Below are 21,129 nucleotides of genomic sequence, written 5' to 3'. Positions count from 1 at the left end.
AGCAGCAAAAAGATAATATACTTAACTTCTTACAATGCACTGCAGCATGTGTTTTTAGACTTGTGTGCCCTAGTGGAGTTTAAAACAGTTTTATATGAACTGCACAGCCTGTGTGATTTGTGAAGATATGATCACAGCAAGCAGAATCATGTCTTCCTAGCATATCCCCTTTACATGCCTTTCGAAATGTGCACCTCTTTCCCTTCTTACCTTTGTTCAAGGCAGCTCCTCAGATGCTTTTAAGGGTTATGAACAGGATGGATCCATAAGCGGGAACTGCCTTCTGTGTGCCAAGGAAATCCTAATTCTGTTCTAAAAATAAACGATAGCTTTCTTTTGTTACTTTTGTCTGAACCCAGTATCCAAGACTGTTGTATAAATATTTATTTTACTCTTAGAGTAAAATGTTTTATGTTTTATATGTTTTATTGGTTTTTAATGGAATTAATGTGATGTTGTGAGCCGCCCTGAGTCCGCTTGCGGAGAGGGCGGGATATAAGCTTAACGTAATAAATAAATAAATAAATAGAGTGGGAACAAGTGCCAGCAAAGGATGGGTGAATGGAAGAGAAAACATGCTTCTAGGCACTTGCGGGGGGGGGGGGGGATCTGCCCATGAAGGTGGTTTTGAGGATGGGATTGCATTTTTCCATTGCTGATGTGCTTGTTGATGAAGTGCAGCAGCAATGGCACTTCCACGTGGCAGGTATTCCTGCAATTTCTTTGCCCCAGTGGCTGCTCACATCCTGGCCTACCAGGGTTTTTGTAATTTTTAAAAATGTCATACTGAGGTGCTTGAATTATCACCTTTTTTAAAAAGTACATCTCTAGGACCTTCTGTTGCAGAGCTGTGCCTTCCCCCTTACATTTTTACAATGGAGGGAGGTAGGCATTTATTTTTTTAATAAAATCAAAGGAATTCAGAGAAATCTGGTACACATATTGGTAGGATATTATATTGATGTGATGATATTCTAGTGCTTGTTTCTGGAGGAGGGAATTAAAATCCCCCCCTCCACCTGGTAGGGGAGGAAATGGCTGCTGCAGGAAAAGATTGAGGAAATGGCCGCCATTTGGGCAGGAAAGCACGTTTGAGAAAGATTGGTGAAAAGCTAGGGGAACCCCAGGAGGTGCACGAATGTACCACAATGCTGTGGGGAAGCAGGAGAAAAAACTGATTCCCGAAAGTATTGAATCAGGGGGAGATAGCCCCTGTGGAAATTGCCAAGATAGTTGCCCTTGAACAAGCAAGCTATTACATGCATTACTTCAATATCTTCCAACATAGGTGTATAGCCACTGAGTCTAGGAACTTGCCTTAAAATGTTAAAAACCTTGAAAATCTGAGCTAGATGCTGTACTGTGCATGAGAGGTAAGCCGTTGGTACAGAATTCCACTAGTGTAGACTTTGAAAAAGCAAGCATGAGCAGTCAGGAATTGGAAAACCATTTACCAAATACAGGGAGAGCTGTTGAAACCTAGCAAAAAGGCTGTTATCAGGAAATTGTATATGATGGGAGGGCTTGTGTATGGCAAGGATTTGAAGGAGTGCGGTGAATATCTGAATGCTCCCACTCATAGAGATTCATTGTGCTTTTCTGCAGTCCCTGCTGGGTAGGGCCAAGCCACTTACCATCAAGATTGGAGGACAACAGTATCCCTAAGAGTAACATACTGTTTTTTAACCTATAACATTCACTCACAAAAGAAAAAGTGATGGAGTGATTAAGGGCCACCATTGGGGTCCAGGCTAAATCTACATCCTGACCATAGAGAATCAAGGCTTCTGGCTGCACAGCCCCATATGAGCTCCGTCTTCTGGTCATACTAGACTAGTATGTGGCCAAACTGTGGCTTGGGAGCCACATGTAGCTCTTACGCACATATTGTGTGGCTCTTGAAGCCTCCACCCCTACCCCATTGGCCAAATTGGAGAAGGCATTTCTCTCTTTAAATCACTTCTTCAAGCCAAGCAAGCCAGCAGCTTGGAGAAGGTATTTAAAGTTAAAGTTGCTTTCTTTCCCGCTCTCCTCCCTCCCCTGATCTATTTTCCTTCCTTCCTTGACTTGTGGCTCTCAAACATACGATGTTCATGTCTTTAGGCTCTCAAACATCTGATGTTTATTTTATGTGGCTCTTACATTAAACAAGTTTGGCCACCCATATACTAGAGTGTGATAAAATACTTGGAACAGACCACACAGAGAGGACTCAACAGCTTTCTTAATAGTCTGCATTGTGTTCTTCCTTCAGTGCAAACTGTGGAAGCCATAGAATATGAATTTTGATTCCCAGTTATATCTATGTTCAGGGTACTTCAGGCACTTGTTGTGTGTAGCCCTTGGAGCATGGGGGTTGGGTCCCCCCTCCAGCTGTGGCCCACTGATTTCTTTGGAATACTTTGCTTCTGGAGATCACAGGACCCAAAGACCGAAGACTTGGAGGTCTACAGTGGGAGACATACAGTTGGAGAAATACAGTGGGAGACAAAATTGCTCCTCCCTTCCATTGGCTGGAATCCTTGCCAGTATCCAACCCATAAGGTCATCCCATGACAAACCATTGCAAAATAGCAAAACTGAAACACTGGCAGTTTAATGTCATTATTTGATGTATTAAGCAGTTCTGATACAATAGTATTTTAAATGTGTGCCAATCATGAATGCTTTTGCAATCCTTGGTTGGAATTTAGGGAGGTGGAGGCAGGTGTACTACTTTCTGGGAATATCTGTAGAATTCCACTTGCCTTTTTTTCTCAAGGTCTCTGCCCTTTTCTTTCTTTTCACACTATCTTTCCTACACTCTGTTTTTCCCCTCACCCCAGTTTAAAAGAGAGAGCCGGGATGATAGCTTTCTGAGCATCATATTCTCAGATAGGATGGTCAGAGAATGGGGAAAGTCGAGAGCTGTGTTTGCGGAGTCAAGTCTGAGCTTTTTGAGTCAGGCAAATACTGTACAGTACAAAAATTCCTATACCATCTGGCATGGAAAGGGCATGGGCTGGTCAGCACAGGATGAATAGAAATGAAAAAGCAAAGCATTTTAAAAGCAGTTAATTGTGTCCCTTCATTATTTTTCTAATAGCAATGTTATACAATGAAGCTATCTTAAGTCCAATAGTACTGCATGTAATTTTTTTTAAAATTCTAATCTGAATCTGAAACATATCGGAAACCTTGAGGTAAATATAAGTTCTGTGGTTTCCATCTTCACACTTACTTTGGAGATCACATACTTTTAATAAGATTGTGATTCCCCACCCCCAGTCTTTTTCTTATACGCTCTTCATAGCAGTTGACTCTGTCTCATTTTGAACATCTCTCTCCTGAACTTCTCCAGTCTTGACCATCCATAATCCAGCAGTCTACTCTCAGACTCCTCTTTCTTAAAACCCTGCTCATTGCAATTGTTAACTCACACCAATTCCTTAGAAGCATTTGCTCTGCCCCCAGGCTTCTGCTTTCCGCAGCTCAAGTGATTGATTTCCCCATCAGTTGCTGTATGGGCGCATTTTGAACTGTGGCTCCTTCCAGTTTTCCTGGAGGCCCCCCACCCTTCTCCACTTTGAGTCAAAACACTAGTGGCTGGATTTGGATCTTAGGAGCTGCATTTGAATGGACTCTCTTTTGGGGATTAGAATGAATCTTTGAAACACAGCTTCAGTTCCCTTTAATGGTGCTGTATTTCCTTATGGTATCTCCCCTCCTGCTTTTTGCTTCTAAACCTGGGAATCTGGGCATGAGCTTTTGTTTGGATGTGGAAGGAAAATTAGCTACTCACCATTGCCATTAAATTTGCCCTTGCTACTCAAGTTGCCATTAAGCTCCACTTTATTCCTGCTTGCCATCAGAAGGCCAAATCTTTTAATTCCAGAATTGTGCAAAATTGCACAGTGCTTGAACCCTTTATGTAAGCTAACATTTACTCTCCTGTTCAGATAGCTTCAGTGTATGGTCTTATTGAGTGTATCTGGAATCAAACCAAAGCAGAACTCAGGGTGTGTAATCACCACCATCTTATCTTGAATGATTAAATAGATTATTTTTCTGTAATTCTTTTTAATTAGGCAAAGAAAATAATACATAAGATTGTACAGAGTCTAGAAACGTCATCTCCTAGTGTTCAATAAGCAGAATCCCATTTCTCACAAATATGTTCGATTTGCCTTTCCTTCTCTTTTCTAATAAGTCAGTTCAGTTAACATCACTATCTTCCAAATCCATGTATGCCAATCCTTGAGAGATGGTGCTTTCTTTGATTTCCATGCTACTGCTGAACTCATTCTACCCACCATCACCAAAGCCATACTCAATTCTATATAATTGGACCATATATGATTTTTTTTTCAAAACCCCAATTGTAATATTTCAGCTGCCAATGGCATATCATACTCTGTGATATTTTTAATTAATATCCAGATCTGTTCCCAAAAGGGAATGATTTTCAGACAGTTCTCAAATATGGGGAGAGGCTGTGACTCAATGGTAGAACATCTTGGCATGCAGAAGATCCCAGCTTTAATCCCTGGCATTTCCAGTTTAAAAAATCAGATCATAGATGATGTGAAAGACCTCTGCCTGAGGCTCTGGAGAGCTGCCAGTCTGAGTAGACAGCACTGACTTTGATGGACAAATAGTCTGATTCAGTATAAGGCAGTTTCATGTGTTCATATGTAACATAACTGTATGTTTGGGTTGACAGCACAAGTGCCACCTCCACCGGAATAACATTATTTTATATAGACATTAATTACTATTCTTAATATCACTGCACTTTTACTCTCATGCTTGTTGTGGGATAGCATATCCAATATTGCTTGAACTTAACGCACATTAACTAATTAGAATTGCAATTTTTTTAAAAAGGCATTAAATTGTTTGCAGTTGAAGAGCCATTTCACTATGAAGGTATAGTTTTTCAGAGTTCAATAAAAAGGCCCTTGAATCATTTCTTTTGTGAGCTCTGAGCCCTTGATTGTCTGTTCTGTTTCTTACCAAAGGAATAAAATAGGTAAAACAACCACTTATCGGAGCAACAAACTTAGTAAGGTGGTGTTCAGGTTCATAGGCATACTGAAGAGTTGAGACCAAGGCTTTTTTTGCACAGGAATGCAGTTCTTGCTGGCTTGGCATCAGGCGGTATGGCCTAATATGCAAATGAGTTCCTGCTGGGCTTTTTCTGCAAAAAAAGCCACTGGTTGAGACTGGTGGGTGCCCCCAACCTTGCACTTCTGCTGTTCAGGTCAAAGCCATATTTGAGAGACCATCTCCAGCCCTGTTTGCTGCTATACTTAATGGTTCTGGGGCCATCCGTCCTGAGCTAAGACTGAAATTCATGAGCTGGAGACTAAAAAAAACCTGTGAGCTGGCTCACACTAACTCAGCTTAGAGGGAACATTTTTACACACTTTGTAAATTCTGCTTTGGTTTTGATTCCAAATCAGATCCAGACTAAATTTTCCAGTGGCAGAAAATTTTCCTTCCCCCCCACCCCCCGCCCATTGCTCTCTGTGAAATGCTGCTTCTGGCAGATAGGAGCCCTGAGGAATTACTTTTTTGGGGGGGGGGGCGGGGGGGTGTTCTATAGCAGGAGGGGAAACTGGCAATTTAGCCTGGACCCAACCCAATGTTGTTGATATGCCACATCGCTGATCCAGCTGTTCATTCCCATTCCCTTGCCAATCCGCCTCTTCCCTGTGAGAAAATCAAGTTTTATGTGGAATTTAGTATTTTGTTGCAATTTTAACTTTTTTTTAATCAGCCACTTCAAGAAGGTCTTTTGCCCATGAAAAGCAGAATTTAATTTCTTTAAATAAATGATGAGACAAACCGTAGAGGTTAATCAGCTTGCATGTTGAGAATTCTTTCCCCCCAGAAGTACTTCAAAACATTGTTTGCCTGGCTCTTAGTGAACAGAGTAGTTGGTATAACAAACGTTCCTACTTGCTTTTTAAAAAGCTGGTACTGCTGTGCTGTTTGCCCCGCTCACTGGGATCAGAAAGAGATTGTGCATGAGATCATTTTGTCCTCTGAACTATCCTTAAAAAGTTAGTTGTGACTGAGAGAGGTGAAGGGCCCAGTGCAGATGAAAACCACAAGGGACTGAGTCAAGGGTTTCAATTACTGCCTCTTCCCCTCCTCCCCATACCCATATTTGTAACTACATGTCTGACTGTTACGAAGCCTGGCTGCTATGAAGTTAGGACTGTGGCTGTGCTCACCTTCTGAATCCAGATTGCATCTAAACCCCGAATGGGGTTTTTGAACGTGGTCTTGACGTTTGAGCCTGAGCCCTCCTGCTTTTAAAGACAGCAGTGCAGCTGACTCACCCCGCCTCTCATTTTGAGTGGCTGTTTCCTGCTCTAGGAATGGGGCTGGTTATCAATCCAAAATAAAGATTTTTTTTTTTAAAATGATGGTACGTGGCAAACGGAAATGAAAGAATTTATTTTTGTACACCCACAAGGCTTGTGGCTGCCTGCCTCCCTGAGTTAAGGATCTTTTGTGAATCAATAGAGTGGGGAGAGCGGGCTGTGTAAAATAAATGAGAGGTTGTTAGGCCTTGCCCAGACAATTGGTTAGCATCTCTGGCTGCATTAAAGCCTTCCAAAAATAATGTGATATATAAAAATACAGAGCAAATAGAAATAAAATAGCTTTGGAATTGAGGCTTTTCGGGTGAATAAGGGACTATCGGCAGTTGTTTCCCACATGCTTCAGCTATGCGGTCTCCTTGCACCTTTGTGAACATCTGCATGTTTTAAGTGCTGTGGCTGTCCATGATTTGGGTCTTTGGCTGCACCCTTTGCTGAATCATCGCTTTCCGTTTTTAAAAGACAGACGAGCACGCTTAATCACTTCTCATCTATCTGACAAGTTTTCATCCAATTCCGCTCAAAGGGAGTGGGAAAATAAGCCAATGCTGCATGCCAGAGATAAGAGAGTGCAGAAGCAGGACACTCGGCTCAGAGTTCATGCACTTTAAAAAACGCGATTAACATATTTCATTTTCATACGAAACTTTATGGGCATCTCAGGGCTTTTTCCCGCATTCGATTGAAACAACCTTTCACTGGTGACCCAAGTTGGGTTGTACTTGTAGCCTTGTAGGATACTAGTGTGCCTGGATTTTAAATGTGAAATCAACTTTCAGCTGCAACTGTGTTCTTCTTTCTCTAGGGGTTCCTCAAGAATGAAAAAGATAATGCTTTGCTGTCTGCCATTGAAGAGTCCAGGAAAAGGGTAAGTCAGGGATGTGGAAGAAATCTTAATTGATGTCCTGTGAATGTATTTCATACGCAGTGAGTGCCATCAAGTCACAGCTGGCTTATGGCGACCCCAGGCAAGGGAATTTCTCGGTGAGAAGCAGAGGTGGCGTGCCATGATGTTCTTCCACAGAGCCTTCCCTGGTGGTCTCCCACCCAAGTGGGTGGTCTCTGCTTAGCTTTCAAGATGTGACAAGATCAGGCTATATACCATGATACCTTTTCTCCAATATATTTGGTAGGATGTGACAAGATCAGGCTATACTATGCTGCCTTTTCTCCAGTATATTTGATAGGGAGGTCAAATCTCAAAAACATTGGTCATAGCCAGCTTTAGAACTCTTAAGAATGGTTATGCCTCACTTCACAGGTGCTGGAGGTGCCTCTGGCATCTTAAAATTCAGATGCTTTAGCAATGCCTCACTCTCCTTTTGGGCCCATCCATCCTTGCCAAGACATAATTTGTTTTTAAGGTCTCTTTGTGCATGTGTATGCATGTAGTTATCACTGACAGCATCTTGATATTGTGATTTTTATTTGTTTCACCCTACTGTTGTGTTTCGTTGCAAACTGTGCTGTTCCAATCCCATTCCTATGGCCAAAGCAAAACTTGGTTTAGTCAGCAGTTCAACGAGGACTCTTGTTTCGAATGGAACAAGGGCCCGAGATATTTGCTTCTGCTGCTACGTCGTTGTCTCATGAGCTAAGATGTGGAGAAAGGTCTCCTTGGGGCCATTTTTACCCCCAAAACCAAAGAACAGCTGTGGTTTGGGCAGACTTTGCTCTTCATGAACCTCTGCCATTTAATTTCGTTTGTCCTTATCCTGACTTGCTCTGAGGTTAGAGTAACTGAAAAGCACAAGGAGCTGTGGGAACCTGTGTTCCAGTTCAAGAGTGTTCTTGGCTGTGTCTCAGTTTTGAAGAAAGCAGATGGGGTCACAATACAGGGAGAGTCATCCTTGGAAGGTGGGGCCATGTGCGGGCCACATTAAAACAGCAGGGCTACAGTCGCCAGTCTCTAGCATAGATTACTGCCAGAATCCTGAGAACTCAGGTGCTTAGTTTTGTTTCCAGGTTAGTTTTTTCAGCCCAATGGGCTGGTGAGATTTTATTTATTCCTTTATTTCATTTCTACCCCAGCTTTCTCCTTAATGGAGGCTCAAAGTGGCTTACATCATCCCCCTCTTCTGTTTAATCCTCACAACAGTTCTGCGAGGTAGGTTAGGTTGACAGCTTATGACTGGCCCTAGCTTCCATGGCAGAGTGAGAATTCAAACCTGGGTCTTCCATATCTCTGCCCAGCACTCTAACTGCTCTGTCTGAAGTTCAACTATGTGTCCACCAATACTCCCTCTAACCTGTGGAATCTTGTGAGCCAAAATTCTGCTTCGTGAGCTATCGGCATTAAAGTTGTGAGCAACTGCATACATTAGTTTGCTCTGGGGCCATTTTTCCTGCGCTGAGACAAAAATGTGTGAGCCAGAGACTAAAAAGCACACTAACTCAGCTTAGAGGGGACATTGGTGTCTGCCACAGCTGATTCTGATAGGCTCTTGGACACCAGCCTTTACAGTTTTCTTCTTATTCTTACTTCTTTCCTTCTTACTCGCTATTTAGTATTGCCTTTATTATTCTTTGCAGTCAGTTAAGAGCAGGAGCATTTAGGGGTGCTGAGTAATGCTTGCTCTTGAACTCTAGGTGTGTCTCGTGCCCTTTGTTTTCTGCACATCCTTCTTTTTGTCTTAGACTTTTGCCATGGCTGAAGAGTATCATCGGGAGTCAATGCTGGTCGAGTGGGAACAGGTGAAGCAACGGATCCTTCATACATTGCTGGCTTCGGGAGAAGACGCCCTGGATTTTACTCAGGAAAATGAGGTACGATGGGGTCTGTTGCAATTACGTCTTCAGAAATATTGATTTGAACTAAGCAGCCAAATTTTTTGGCTGCAGGCCTCTCAAATTAGCAAGCTGTGGTCATGGTTGCATGTCTTTCACACTTTAAAATATCTTTATTAATTCTGCCCTGAATCCTACACCAAGACAGCTGAATTCTGTAGCATGTAGCAGTTTGTGCCAATGGAACAAATTTATATGAGCTCTCTTATTTTGCATGTTAAACCTCTGGCGACTGGAAATCTTATTGAGTTATCCTTCTGTCTTCTGTGATCCCAGCAGGCATTACCCACTGGTCTTTTTCAGTCGTGTATCTGCATCCATAGGAGCTAGAAACTAGCCAAGATTGTCAGGAGGCCGAGTTCTGTGCCCATTACCATGTTCTGCTCTTTTTCTGTGCTTTCTCAGTGTACACAATTCCTGTTTGAGCTTGGAGTCTCTTCCTCCTTTTTGATTTCCTCTGAAAGTTGTTTTGTTGTTGGATAAAAGTATAGAGCCCCTTTACATCAGTTTTATTTATTGGTTAGGACAAGTATTGAGATTTGGAAATAACATGGAGTCTTCACTGGGATGCAGGGAATGCTGAAGTCTCTGAGAATCGCAGATATACTGTATGTCCTCTTTGGAATGGTTCCCCTTTTTGGAAGATATTTTGCTGGCAACTTACAGTTGAAGTCCCAGCAGATTACCTGGTTTTTCCACTAAGGGATGGATGTAGATGAAATCCCCTTGAATCTAGCAAAAATCTGGAGGGATTTATAGATTTGGCAGCCAGTTGTGGGGGCTTTGTACTACTTCTGGGGTTTATATGAATGGCAATTTAACCTTCTTTGGAACATCAAATGCCATGGTCTCTTTGGGACTGATAGCTGAGGCTTGTCATCCCGCGTACCCACCATTAATTAGCATGCTGGCCTGATCACGGGCAACAGAAGTATCAAAGAGTTGGGGAGGGAAGTCCAGAAGGTTTGCTTAGGTTCCAAGAATGGGTTAAAAGACAGAACGTGGCCTGTCATCTTGCAGTCTCTGTTCTACAGAGCTTGCATAATGCCGGTGTGACACTGTGAGAGCATTAGAAATCCTTGATGTGTGCTGTTCCCAGCTTCGGAAGTCAAAGGCCTGGGAAGTTTGAAGTGCATCTGCTGTGTTCAAAGCCTCTTGCTTCACTTTTCCATCCTGGGTTGCTTTTAAGCTTATTAGAGCAAAACTGCATGTTTGTGTGTGTGTGAGAAGGGGGGTGGCTTTCGGAGACAGTCACTCATCCTGGACAATATAATAAGGGTTTTAACTGGCACGTCTCAATCTACAAAATCAACCGAAAGGCTGAGATCCAAACTCAACAGAAAGCACGGCAGCCAGAGAGCCAGTTTTCAAGCCAATGCTTACAGAAGTAAGGCTAATTAGCAAGCAATGCTTTATGGTTCAAAGAAGCCGGTGAACGAGTTCCCTCTCAGTAGAGGTTTCTACAGCTCCCAGTCCCCTAAAACATGTACTGTCTGGTAAAAGGTGGAAATAAGCTCAGGTGTGTTCTTTGGGGTGTTTAAGAGGCCAGTTCAGAACAGATTCACTGCTCTGGGATTGTTCCGCCCACCTCCACCCTTCTGCCTGTGATTTGCTTAATCTCTCTGTTTTATTATAAAGTTCTGTGATCACACAGTTTGCATCAGTCACAACTATACAGCAGGGCTGCTCCATCACAATCCTGTTCTCCCCGGGAGTCCTTGAATCTCCCGAACTTCTGGATATGCTCAAGCCACAAAGCTGAGCCAAAATGGCAAGCAGACTGGCAGCGTTCTATGTTTCCCCACCCTTTGCAAAATGCTTCTGGCCAAACCATTTGGAGAGTGGCCAAAATGTCTGCTGAGGGTTTTTCCGTTGCTCTTGTATAGGAATGTTTGAAGGAATTTTGTGCTCGATGAATAATGCATCTCCTGGTTGCCTGCTGTTTGCAGTTAGTGAGGATAAATGGTCCTCTATAAAAGGGGGCACTGGTAAATCTGCAGAATAACTTTCTGTGCTGTCACTTTGTCACTAAAAGCTGCACTCCATGAGGAAACTGAAGATGCATTTCCTCCTTGCTTGGAAGTCGGAAAGCAGACCACGCAGGCAGCATGCATCACAAACAAGCCGGTGCTGCTGAACTCCTTAAACGTTTGTTTGAGGTTGCCTGCGCAGTATAAAGGACAGTTGGGTTTCTATTGAACCTGATGGTTGGTCTCAAACACTGCAAGTTTTCAATTGTACATAGGGCGTCAAGATTCAGAGCCCCAAAAAAACATCTCATACCCCAGCTACTCTCTTTTCCTTTGTCTGTGTTCTGTAATGCCAAATGGAATGGTACCTTTTATTTTGCTTAATTATAGGGCCTGGTTAAAATAAGGCAAGTTTTAAAATTTAATTAAAGTTAATGGAAGCCAGTAAAAATCCCCATAAGGGAGAGGAGTAACATGGTCAAAGTGGCAAGAGCAAAAAATAAGATGTTCAGCAGTATCCATAACATAAAAGAACGGGCAGAGGTAGAATAAAGGAAAGCCATTGAGAAGACTGTTGTGCTGGTGAAGATTAGTAATGAAAAAAGGAAGGAACAAATGTCAAGGAAAACAGTGTGTTGTAGAAATACTAGGAATTCGAGCAGGAGAAATTTAGTGTGTGTGAGTGAATTAGGAGAAGAGAAAAATTAAGTGGAATCATAAGGAACCTGGACAAGCTTGAAAGGAGAGGATTAAGAGTCAAGAGAAAAGGAGGAGGAGATGATGGGAAGACCAAGAATTCAGGGTTGGTGAGCCAAAGTTTGAAATGATGCTGAGTCATGAGGGATAAATTGGAGAAGGAGAAATATCAGAACTATCAGAAAATACCAGAAATATCAGAAATATCAGAACCAGTATAGGAGCATAAAGAGAAAGCTGAAAATCATTGAAACAGAAATAAAAAGAAAGTTCAGAGAAGGAACCAAGTGAACAAATCTCAAAAATTGTGCTGATGCAGATTCAGCTGGGAAAGAAAGAGGAAAAGGAACAGTTCTGGAAACCTTTGGAGGAATGATTGGAAGAATGAGAGAACTAGGTCTGGTCTAATGCAAAAGATCTGGAAGCAGAATTTTAAAAAGTTTTTTAGGTTTTAGCAACAAAGACAGCTTGAAATCTTGACAGGAGTAATCTCAGTAGAAAAGTAAGGACAAAATCATGATGATAAAAGATGTTCAAGAAGAGCTAAGTGCAGGCAGTGAGAATATATCAGGCTTCAGGATTTTTGGTGACAGAAGAAGGAAACAAGGTAGTAATGTACAATCAGAATCAGAAGTTGCCTGAAGTAGTGGATATGCTACAGTTTTCTTAAAGCATCCATGGACGACATCAGAAGGAACTGAGAGGGTGAGAATATGAAAAACTGGTGTGGTCTCCACAGAGGAATAGAAGCCAAGAACTGAAAATGAGCAGAGGGGCAATGAATGGGCATACAAACATGGAGAAGTGGAACACAAACTAAAAGAAGATACATCAGCAGAAGGCTTCTGGTGAGAGAAGTGAAACGGGAATGTATTAATATTGGCAGTCTTGTTCAGCCTACAGACGTTTCAGGAATCATGAGAACAGGAAGTATCTCTCTCTCTCTCTCGGCTTGGCTTCTCGAACGAAGATTTAAGAAGGGTGCAATAGTCCACGTCTGCTGCAGACTCGCTGGTGGCTGACAAGACCAATGCGGGACAGGCAGGTCCGGCCACAGTGGCTGCAGGGAAAAGTCTGATTTAGGGTTGGTGCTGTAGCAGTGCGATTCTTCCTCAATCTCCTTTTGTCCTCAAGACCAGCTATGCGTGCGTTCTCAAAAGAAGAGACAGCCTGGTGGATGGTGTGCCTCCATGCTTTGCGATCTGAGGCTAGGTCAGACCACTGGTAATGGTTGATGCGACAGGTGCCAAGGGATTTCTTCAAGGAGTCCTTGTACCTCTTCTTTGGTGCCCCTCTATTTCGATGGCCGGTGGAGAGTTCGCCATACAGGGCAATCTTGGGAAGGCGGTGGTTTTCCATCCTAGAAATATGCCCTGCCCAGCGCAGCTGCGTCTTCAACAGCAGTGCCTCGATGCTGGTAACCTCCGCCCGCTTGAGAACTTCAGTGTTGGTCACAAAGTCACTCCAGTGGATGTTGAGGATGGTGCGAAGGCAGCGCTGATGAAAGCGCTCGAGGAGTCGCAGGTGATGACGGTATAAAACCCACGATTCGGAGCCGTAGATGAGGGTTGTCATCACAACCGCTTTGTAAATATTGATCTTTGTGCCTTTTTTCAGATGCTTGTTGCTCCACACTCTTTTGTGCAGTCGGCCAAATGCACAGTTTGCCTTTGCCAGCCTGTTGTCAATCTCCTTGTCGATCTTAGCATCTGAGGAGATGATGCACCCCAGGTAGCTGAACTGCTGGACTGTCTTCAGAACTGATTCACCCACAGTGATGCAGGGAGGGTGATAATCTTCCTGGGGTGCAGGCTGGTGGAGAACTTCTGTCTTCTTCAGACTAACTTCTAGGCCGAATAGCTTGGCAGCCTCTGCAAAGCAGGACGTCATATGCTGCAGAGCTGATACCGAATGGGAGACGAGTGCAGCATCATCAGCAAACAGTAGCTCTCGGATGAGTTTTTCCATTATCTTGGAGTGGGCCTTTAGTCGCCTCAGGTTGAACAGGCTGCCATCAGTGCAATAGCGGATGTAGACACCATCGTCATCATCTAGATCTACTGCAGCTCTTTGAAGCATCATGCTAAAGAAGATCGTAAAGAGAGTTGGAGCGAGAACGCAGCCTTGCTTTACACCTGTGCCTATTGGGAAGGGCTCCGAGAGGTCATTGCAGTGTCTGACTTGGCCTCGCTGGTCTTCGTGTAGCTGAATAATCATGCTGAGGAACCTTGGGGGACATCCTAAACGTTCCAAGATTTGCCACAGGCCTTTCCTGCTAACGGTATCGAAAGCTTTGGTAAGGTCGACAAAAGTCACATACAGAGCCTTGTTCTGTTCCCTGCATTTCTCTTGGAGCTGCCTGAGAACAAATACCATGTCGGTGGTGCTCCTGTTAGCTCTGAAGCCGCACTGGCTCTCTGGGAGGAGTTCTTCTGCAATGGTGGGCACCAGTCTGTTCAGGAGTATTCTGGCAAGGATTTTGCCTGCGATGGAGAGCAGGGTTATCCCCCGGTAGTTGGAGCAGTCTGACTTTTCCCCTTTGTTCTTGTATAGGGTGATGATGATTGCATCGCGAAAGTCCTGTGGTAATTTGCCTTGTTCCCAGCAGGTGACAAGTACTTTGTGAAGTGAGCTATGTAGTACTGTGCCCCCATGCTTCCAGATCTCTGGTGGAATTCCATCAACTCCTGCTGCCTTTCCACTTTTCAGTTGCTTGATGGCTTTAACAAGTCTCTTCTCCAACTCTGTTTTCACTGGTTGAAGTGGGGTGAGGTGGATTGCTGAATCTTGAACTACGCGGTTAGCACTGAAGAGAACCTGAAAATACTCCGACCACCGGTTCAATATAGATGCCTTGTCTGTGAGGAGCACTTGGCCGTCTGCACTACGCAAGGGACTCTGAGTCTGATATGATGGACCATATACTGCCTTCAGGGCTTCGTAGAACCCTCTTAAATCACCAGTGTCTGCACACAGCTGGGTTCTCTCAGCAAGCTTGGTCCACCACTCGTTCTGAATGTCTCGAAGCTTGCGCTGGAGGTTGCTACATACAGTTCGAAAGGTTGCTTTTTTCCCAGGACAGGAGGGCTGAGCAAGATGTGCTTGGTAGGCAGATCTCTTTTTCACCAGTAAATCTTGGATCTCTTGATTGTTCTCATCAAACCAGTCCTTGTTCTTCCTTGTGGAGAACCCGAGGACTTCTTCAGAGATCTGCAGGACGGTAGTTTTTAGGTGTTCCCAGAGTGCTTCTGGAGAAAGGTCTGTGGGGCAACTGGGGTCCTCAATTCTTGACTGGAGTTTTGCCTGGAAGGCAGCTTTAACTTCGGCTGACTGGAGACTGCCAACCTGAAACTTCCTCCGAGGGATACCTCCTCTCCTGGGTGTGGGTTTAAAGTGAAGACGGAGATTGCAGCGTACAAGACGATGATCCGTATGACATTCTGCACTGGGCATTACTCGGGTGTGTAAGACATCTCGAAGGTCTCTCTGGCGCACCAGAATGTAGTCGATAAGGTGCCAGTGCTTGGACCGTGGGTGCATCCAGGTTGTCTTCAGACTGTTCTTCTGCTGGAAGATAGTGTTGGTGATGGTGAGCTGGTGCTCCATGCAGAATTCTAGCAGGAGGCGCCCGTTGTCATTGCAGTTGCCAATGCCGTGTTTGCCAAGTACTCCTTTCCAGGCTTCCGAGTCTTTACCTACTCTGGCATTGAAGTCGCCAAGGATGATCACCTTGTCCTCTGTAGGGGTCTTCCGTACGAGGTTGTGTATACAGGAAGTATAGACTACCATAAAATGGCTGTCTCAGGGATAATCACAGAATGGCAGCCATAGAGTGCTGCAGTCAGTCTCAAAACATGAAAGGGGGGTTGTAAGGCAAGCATCCTCCTACAGTGTAATCACTATAATGATGTTGTTGGATGGGTGCTTCCTGCGGACATAAAAGTGATTCTCCTGGGGTTTTTTTGAGGCACCTCCTGCTCCAGTGAGGTAAAGGGAAAACCAGGATTGACTGTTTTCTAGGCAAGAGCTGACTTGTCAAAGAAGAAAATGAACACCAGGAAACCTCTTGGCGGACTCCATGGAACCTATTGGAGATCAGTGATAGAGAGAGCTATATTGGTCAAAGAAGAACGTAGAGTCTCAGTAGAAAATTGAGTGAAGTCTTGATGAGAGAGAAGAGAAGGCAAAAGAGGGTAAATGAAGGTAGGATTCAGAGTTCAGATTCACTGGCTGTTTCTGTTGACTGCCCTGAAGCCTATGTAGCCGCCAAAATGGGGAACCTGGCTTCTGACAGCAGTGGCATGGCGTAGGAAGTTCAGGAAAGCCATGCTCCTCTTACAGCTCCTAAGTTCCATTTCCTTCCTTTGTTCTGCCTTGATACTAATGTAATATAGCATGATTCGTAGGTGAACATTTGTGTTTAATTACATTCAATGTAATTGAATCCAAATTACACATTTATTAAAAGTGCCAACTTTCTTCCTGACTCGTTAACTGGACTGCAACCTTTTGCAATTTGAGGGCAAGAGAAGCACACTGATTTAATTCCTGCTACAAACAAAAACTGCAGTTAGTGCTGTCTATACATGCCTTCCTCTTTCCTTTAAAAAACCCCCCAAAGAGGATAAAAAACTGTTGGGACAGTGGGTGTACCTTAAGGATTGTGCCAAAGCCATAGGGCAAAGAGGAGTTGGTGCTACAGTTCCCCATTGTAGTGATCCTTGTCCACTCTCCAGCCTGTCTCACGTTGATGAAACTAATCCAAGGAATGTAATATTCCTTGTTACTATCCAAGGGGAATGGCTCTTTATTTTATTTATTTTTATTTTATTACATTTGTATCCTGCCCTCCCCTGACAGGCTCAGGATGGCTAACAACAGTTAAAACAACATAGTGCTAAAATAAAATCACAATAAAATCAGTAAAAATATTTCATACAGTCCAGAACATTCCATTTAGTTTCAGTTTCATTCCCTAGAATCCAAGATGGCGTGGATAGTTCTTATTGAACGCTACATATAATGATGTTGTTAGATATTTTTTGGCACTCTACATTTATATTGGGATGAGTTCAAACACCGATGCTGTGGGATGGTAGAATAAACAATTCTGTCTTGCAGGCCCTGCGGAATTGTAGCAAATCCTACAGGGCCCTGATGTTTTCAGGGAGGGCGTTCCATAGGGCAGGGGCTGCCACCAAAAAGGCTCCAGCTGTAGTGGCAGTATCCCCTCAAATCGTATCTCTGCTATAGGAGGGGCTACCAATAAATTAAGTAATCATTGCATGAAATTGATGTTTCGATGTCACTTTTGGGAGACTTCATATATGCCCCAAACAGATTCCAAAATGGATATTTGGAACTGAAGGTGTTAGATCCTGAACAAGTCCCTCCCTTTAAGGCTAAATGGTTCTAGTTTATCGCAATCCTGTGAGATCAGAATGATGAACCAGGAAGTGCCCTAGCTTAATATGTCAGGGTTCTGTTTGTTTCACTACCCTCTACAACAGTATGAGATACTTTATAGGAAGGCTCCAGAAAGCCATAATGTTGACTGCAGGGCTTTTTTGGTAGAAAAGGCCCAGCAGGAACTTATTTGCATATTGGGTCACACCCCCTGACATCACCATTGTTTTGCACAAGGCTTTTTTTGTAGTAAAAGCCCAGCAGGAGCTCATTTGATATTAGGCCACATCCCTGACACCAAGCCAGCCGGAACTGCATTCCTGAGTATTCCTGCTCAAAAAAAAAAAACCCTTGTTGACTGAAGTATCTTGCTCACAGCTAAAGTTATGGGACCCCTGAGTTCTGAAACTGATCTTAGAGACTGGATCTATTCAGTCAGATAAACTGCTCTGCTGATTAGCTCAGAATTCCTGGCACTGACAACTAGAACCTTGGAAGCCACACTGGAAAGAATTTATCTTAGGAATTTAGCAGAAATCTGTCCATTTCAAGAGTTCTTTGCTAGGCAGAGATAACATTTATCCCTTAATTTCCCCCCTCCCCAACATCTGTAACCTCCCTCTGCCACAAATCTTAAGTAGTGGTGTAGCTCTAAATGTGATTTCATGTATTGTCATACCATATTGTGTTGTGTTTAAAATTCTTTAGAAATTGTATGAGTTCAAAAAATGTGTCTAAGGTACTTCTACACACGCTGGTTTATCCAGCTTCACTGCACTTGAACAATCATTTGCAAGTGGATTTTGCCATTTTACACAACAAAATCCAATTGCAAAGTGTGCTGAAAGTGGGTTGTAAGGACATTATTCTGTATACGTGAAAGCACAGTCAGAGGCAAATTTTGAGTATGTACGTTTTGTTTTTCTGCAATCCCAGTATCCAAGGTCTTACGTCAGGTTTTTTCCAACGGCTCTATTCACATCTGAAGGTCATCACTTTTGTCAGACTTATAAAATTATTGTCATTTTTCACACTGAAAACTTGCTTTTTCAGTCGCTGTTGCCACAACACTATTAAAATCCATTTAAAATCAGATTTAAAAAAAAATAGTACAAGGAAGAAAAGGAAAAGATGCACTGAGGGGACTTGAAGTGGTTCCTCTAAAAAGCTCCTACAGGCTCATTGTAAAAGCGAACAATGAAAAGTAACAACTGGTATCTGCAGAGATGGTGCATAACTGTAGAGAGGTTCCTCTTGGCCATTAACTCAGTTACATACTGTTCAGTGGAATCCCAAACAATGAGAAAAACATGTTAGCACTGCATTTTGTTACAGTAGGCCACACACACAAAAGGTCACGTGCCATGTGAACGCAAAGTGACCGTGCTCAGTTTCCGTTAGACATTTTGACCACAATTGCATAATCTCCCAACAGCCCAGTTACGTCGGCGAGTTGGGGCCACCTGGCCGCAGTTCCTTGGACAACATCGAAATGGGATATGCCCGACAAGTGAGTACACTGGAACCTTTTCTGTCCCCCCCCTGGATTATCCTAACCTCCCTAGCTGGGCCACAGGCAGTCCTAGATGTTGCTCTTTGTCAGGAAAGGATCTGGAGGTCTCTGTTAATATCAGGGGTTGGTTTATATTTTTAAATTGCTTAAGTGCAATTCAAGCAATGCCTTTCATCGAGGCGATCCAGCCTTCCAGATTTCCAAGGACATTTGAAATTTCTTCAGGAATGCTTTTCTGTTACTTCTGGTGAGAAGTGCAGTCTTCAAGTGTATCGGGGTGTTCTTCATTTCACGGTGCATTACCTTTTGGACAGTGTTCGTTAATGATCTTCCACAAGTAAGAGGGTACCAGTCAGTAAAATCCAATCACTGGTGTGTTTAGTGAAGTATTGTCTGCTGTGATTGGCAGCGACTCTCCAGGATCTAAGACACTGAAAGATCTTGACCAAAACCTGGTTTCCTCTGTAACTGCGGAGAGGTCAGGGATTGACCCTTACACCTTCTGCATGCAAAGCGGATGGTTTGCCATCGAGGCCCAGTAGCTTTGTGCAGGGCTCGAGTATCTGCCAGCACTTGGTTCCCTCTGCCCTACCATTAGATCAATTTAGGATTTGCCATGTAGAGCAGCAGGAAATACTATAATGCTTCTAACCCCGGGGCCTGCCTGGAGCTGTGGAACAAATGCGAAGGAGCAATTTTATATTACTCTCCGTCCCCCGATGTGTTCCTGCTGCTGCAAGGCAGTGGAATTGGGAGGCTTGTGCCGGCTGGAAAACTCCCCCAAGGCCATCTGATCTGGAAGGCTTGTTCAGATTTCGCTGCGGCTAGCAGCTAAGGGAGAGAAGGGTTGATAGGGAAGAAGAATAGGGGGCCGGTGGGGGGGGTGCATTTGGTGGTGGGAAGCCGCTTACTCTGAATATGTTTCAGATTTACGTTTATAATGAGAAGATTGTGAACGGATATCTGCAGCCCAACTTGGTGGACCTCTGTGCCGCTGCAGCAGAACTGGATGATAAGGTACAGCCCACCAGTTAGCAAAGGAGTCGACTGTACTTTGGAATTCAGCCGAGATTAGTCGGTTGCTGACATAGGCTAAAATGAGCTGCTTTTTAAATATTTGCTCACACTTACAGCCATGCATTTGGGTTTGTTTTGCGGAAGTACAGGGAAGAAAATTCATTGTGACGAGCAGCTGCTTCAAGTGTATCTGTGCCTATCTGGGGCATTCCAAGGCTGCGTGGCCCTATTTTGCCCACAGAGACACAATTTATTAACTGACGTTTCATGTGTAAATTGGGGGCACTGCGAAATCTGGAGCATCGTGCTGTCCTAGCGAATCATCCCTTAAGTCCAAAATCAAGAAGGCGATGAATCCCAAATGAGGTTTTGGGAAGCTGCTGTGATTCTTACAGCCCTCTCATTTCATGTGCTCCCAGGCTTTGAGAAACTCTTCCAGCTCTCTGCAACCAGAGAAGCTGCCAAGGCAGATTTCAGCCTAGCATTGTGTAACGTTATTGTACTGTCAGGCTTTCCTCCAAAGGAACCTGACAATCATAGTGTTACAAATTGATGGAAGGAGCTCTAATAGGATTTCCAGCACCCTTGCAGATCTCCACACCTTCGAATTCCCGAGGTGTAGCAGGCACGATGGTGGTGGGGCAATAAAAGTGAGTTTGTCATGTATTTGTGGCCTAAAAGTAATAAGAGCGGGCTAGCACAGTCATCCGAAAGGGCAATGGTCATCAGTGAATGCAAATAGTTAGAAGAGGCTTACCTTTGTTTTAAAATGCTCACAAGGCTGTCCGTGTATCTTTTTCAGGACAGGATGGAATGGTAACTATTGTCTGTTTTATCACAACTGGGTTTGTTTCCTAGAACATTTCTGACCTATGGGTTATGGTGAAGCAAATGACCGACGTCCTGCTGGTTCCTGCTAGCGATGCGCTGAAAGTCCGGACGAGCATGGAAGTGCAAATGGAGTTTGTAAGGCAGGCTCTGCGCTACCTTGAGCAAAGGTATGAAGCTGGCTCCTGTGTGCCTGATGAGTAACTGGCATTCAGGAACTTCGGCTGGCTGTTTCTCCAGCCCGCATGCTGCAAACTGGGCTCTCCCATCCATTCTGCCTTACCCTTAGGCACAGACCTACTTTCCACGCCAAGAATGATTTGTGCAACTCCCTCGAGCCCTTGAAACTGATGGAAGCCCCTAATCATTTCTGATCTGTGCTGCTTACCTCATCCCTTCAGACCCCGGAGCTGCATTTGCATGAGCGGCGCTGGGTCGTTAGTTCAATACTGTGAAAAGGCAGCTTTCAGAGTAGTTGTAACAATGTGAAAATGCCTGCAGTGGGGAAGGGGGTGTGAGCAGTGCTTCAGCACGGTGT

At 43.9% G+C, this 21,129-nt stretch overlaps 1 protein-coding gene across 2 annotated transcripts in view; it reads left to right on the top strand.

Annotated features, from left to right (window-relative positions):
- NUP93 (nucleoporin 93) overlaps window positions 1-21,129 on the top strand; it is a 97,044-nt gene that overhangs the window by 44,438 nt on the left and 31,477 nt on the right. For both annotated transcript variants that reach the window (XM_060254531.1, XM_060254533.1), the window contains 5 exons: window positions 7,180-7,242; window positions 9,012-9,140; window positions 18,669-18,743; window positions 19,674-19,763; window positions 20,622-20,761. In XM_060254531.1, the coding sequence (XP_060110514.1) occupies window positions 7,180-7,242; window positions 9,012-9,140; window positions 18,669-18,743; window positions 19,674-19,763; window positions 20,622-20,761 (497 nt within the window). The remainder of the gene's footprint in view (window positions 1-7,179; window positions 7,243-9,011; window positions 9,141-18,668; window positions 18,744-19,673; window positions 19,764-20,621; window positions 20,762-21,129) is intronic.

This window comes from Heteronotia binoei, chromosome 14, assembly GCF_032191835.1.
Source record: "Heteronotia binoei isolate CCM8104 ecotype False Entrance Well chromosome 14, APGP_CSIRO_Hbin_v1, whole genome shotgun sequence".
NCBI classification, from domain to species: domain Eukaryota; kingdom Metazoa; phylum Chordata; class Lepidosauria; order Squamata; family Gekkonidae; genus Heteronotia; species Heteronotia binoei.
The sequence above is the reverse complement of the archived record's forward strand: the minus strand, read 5'-3'. Positions and strand labels throughout refer to the sequence as shown.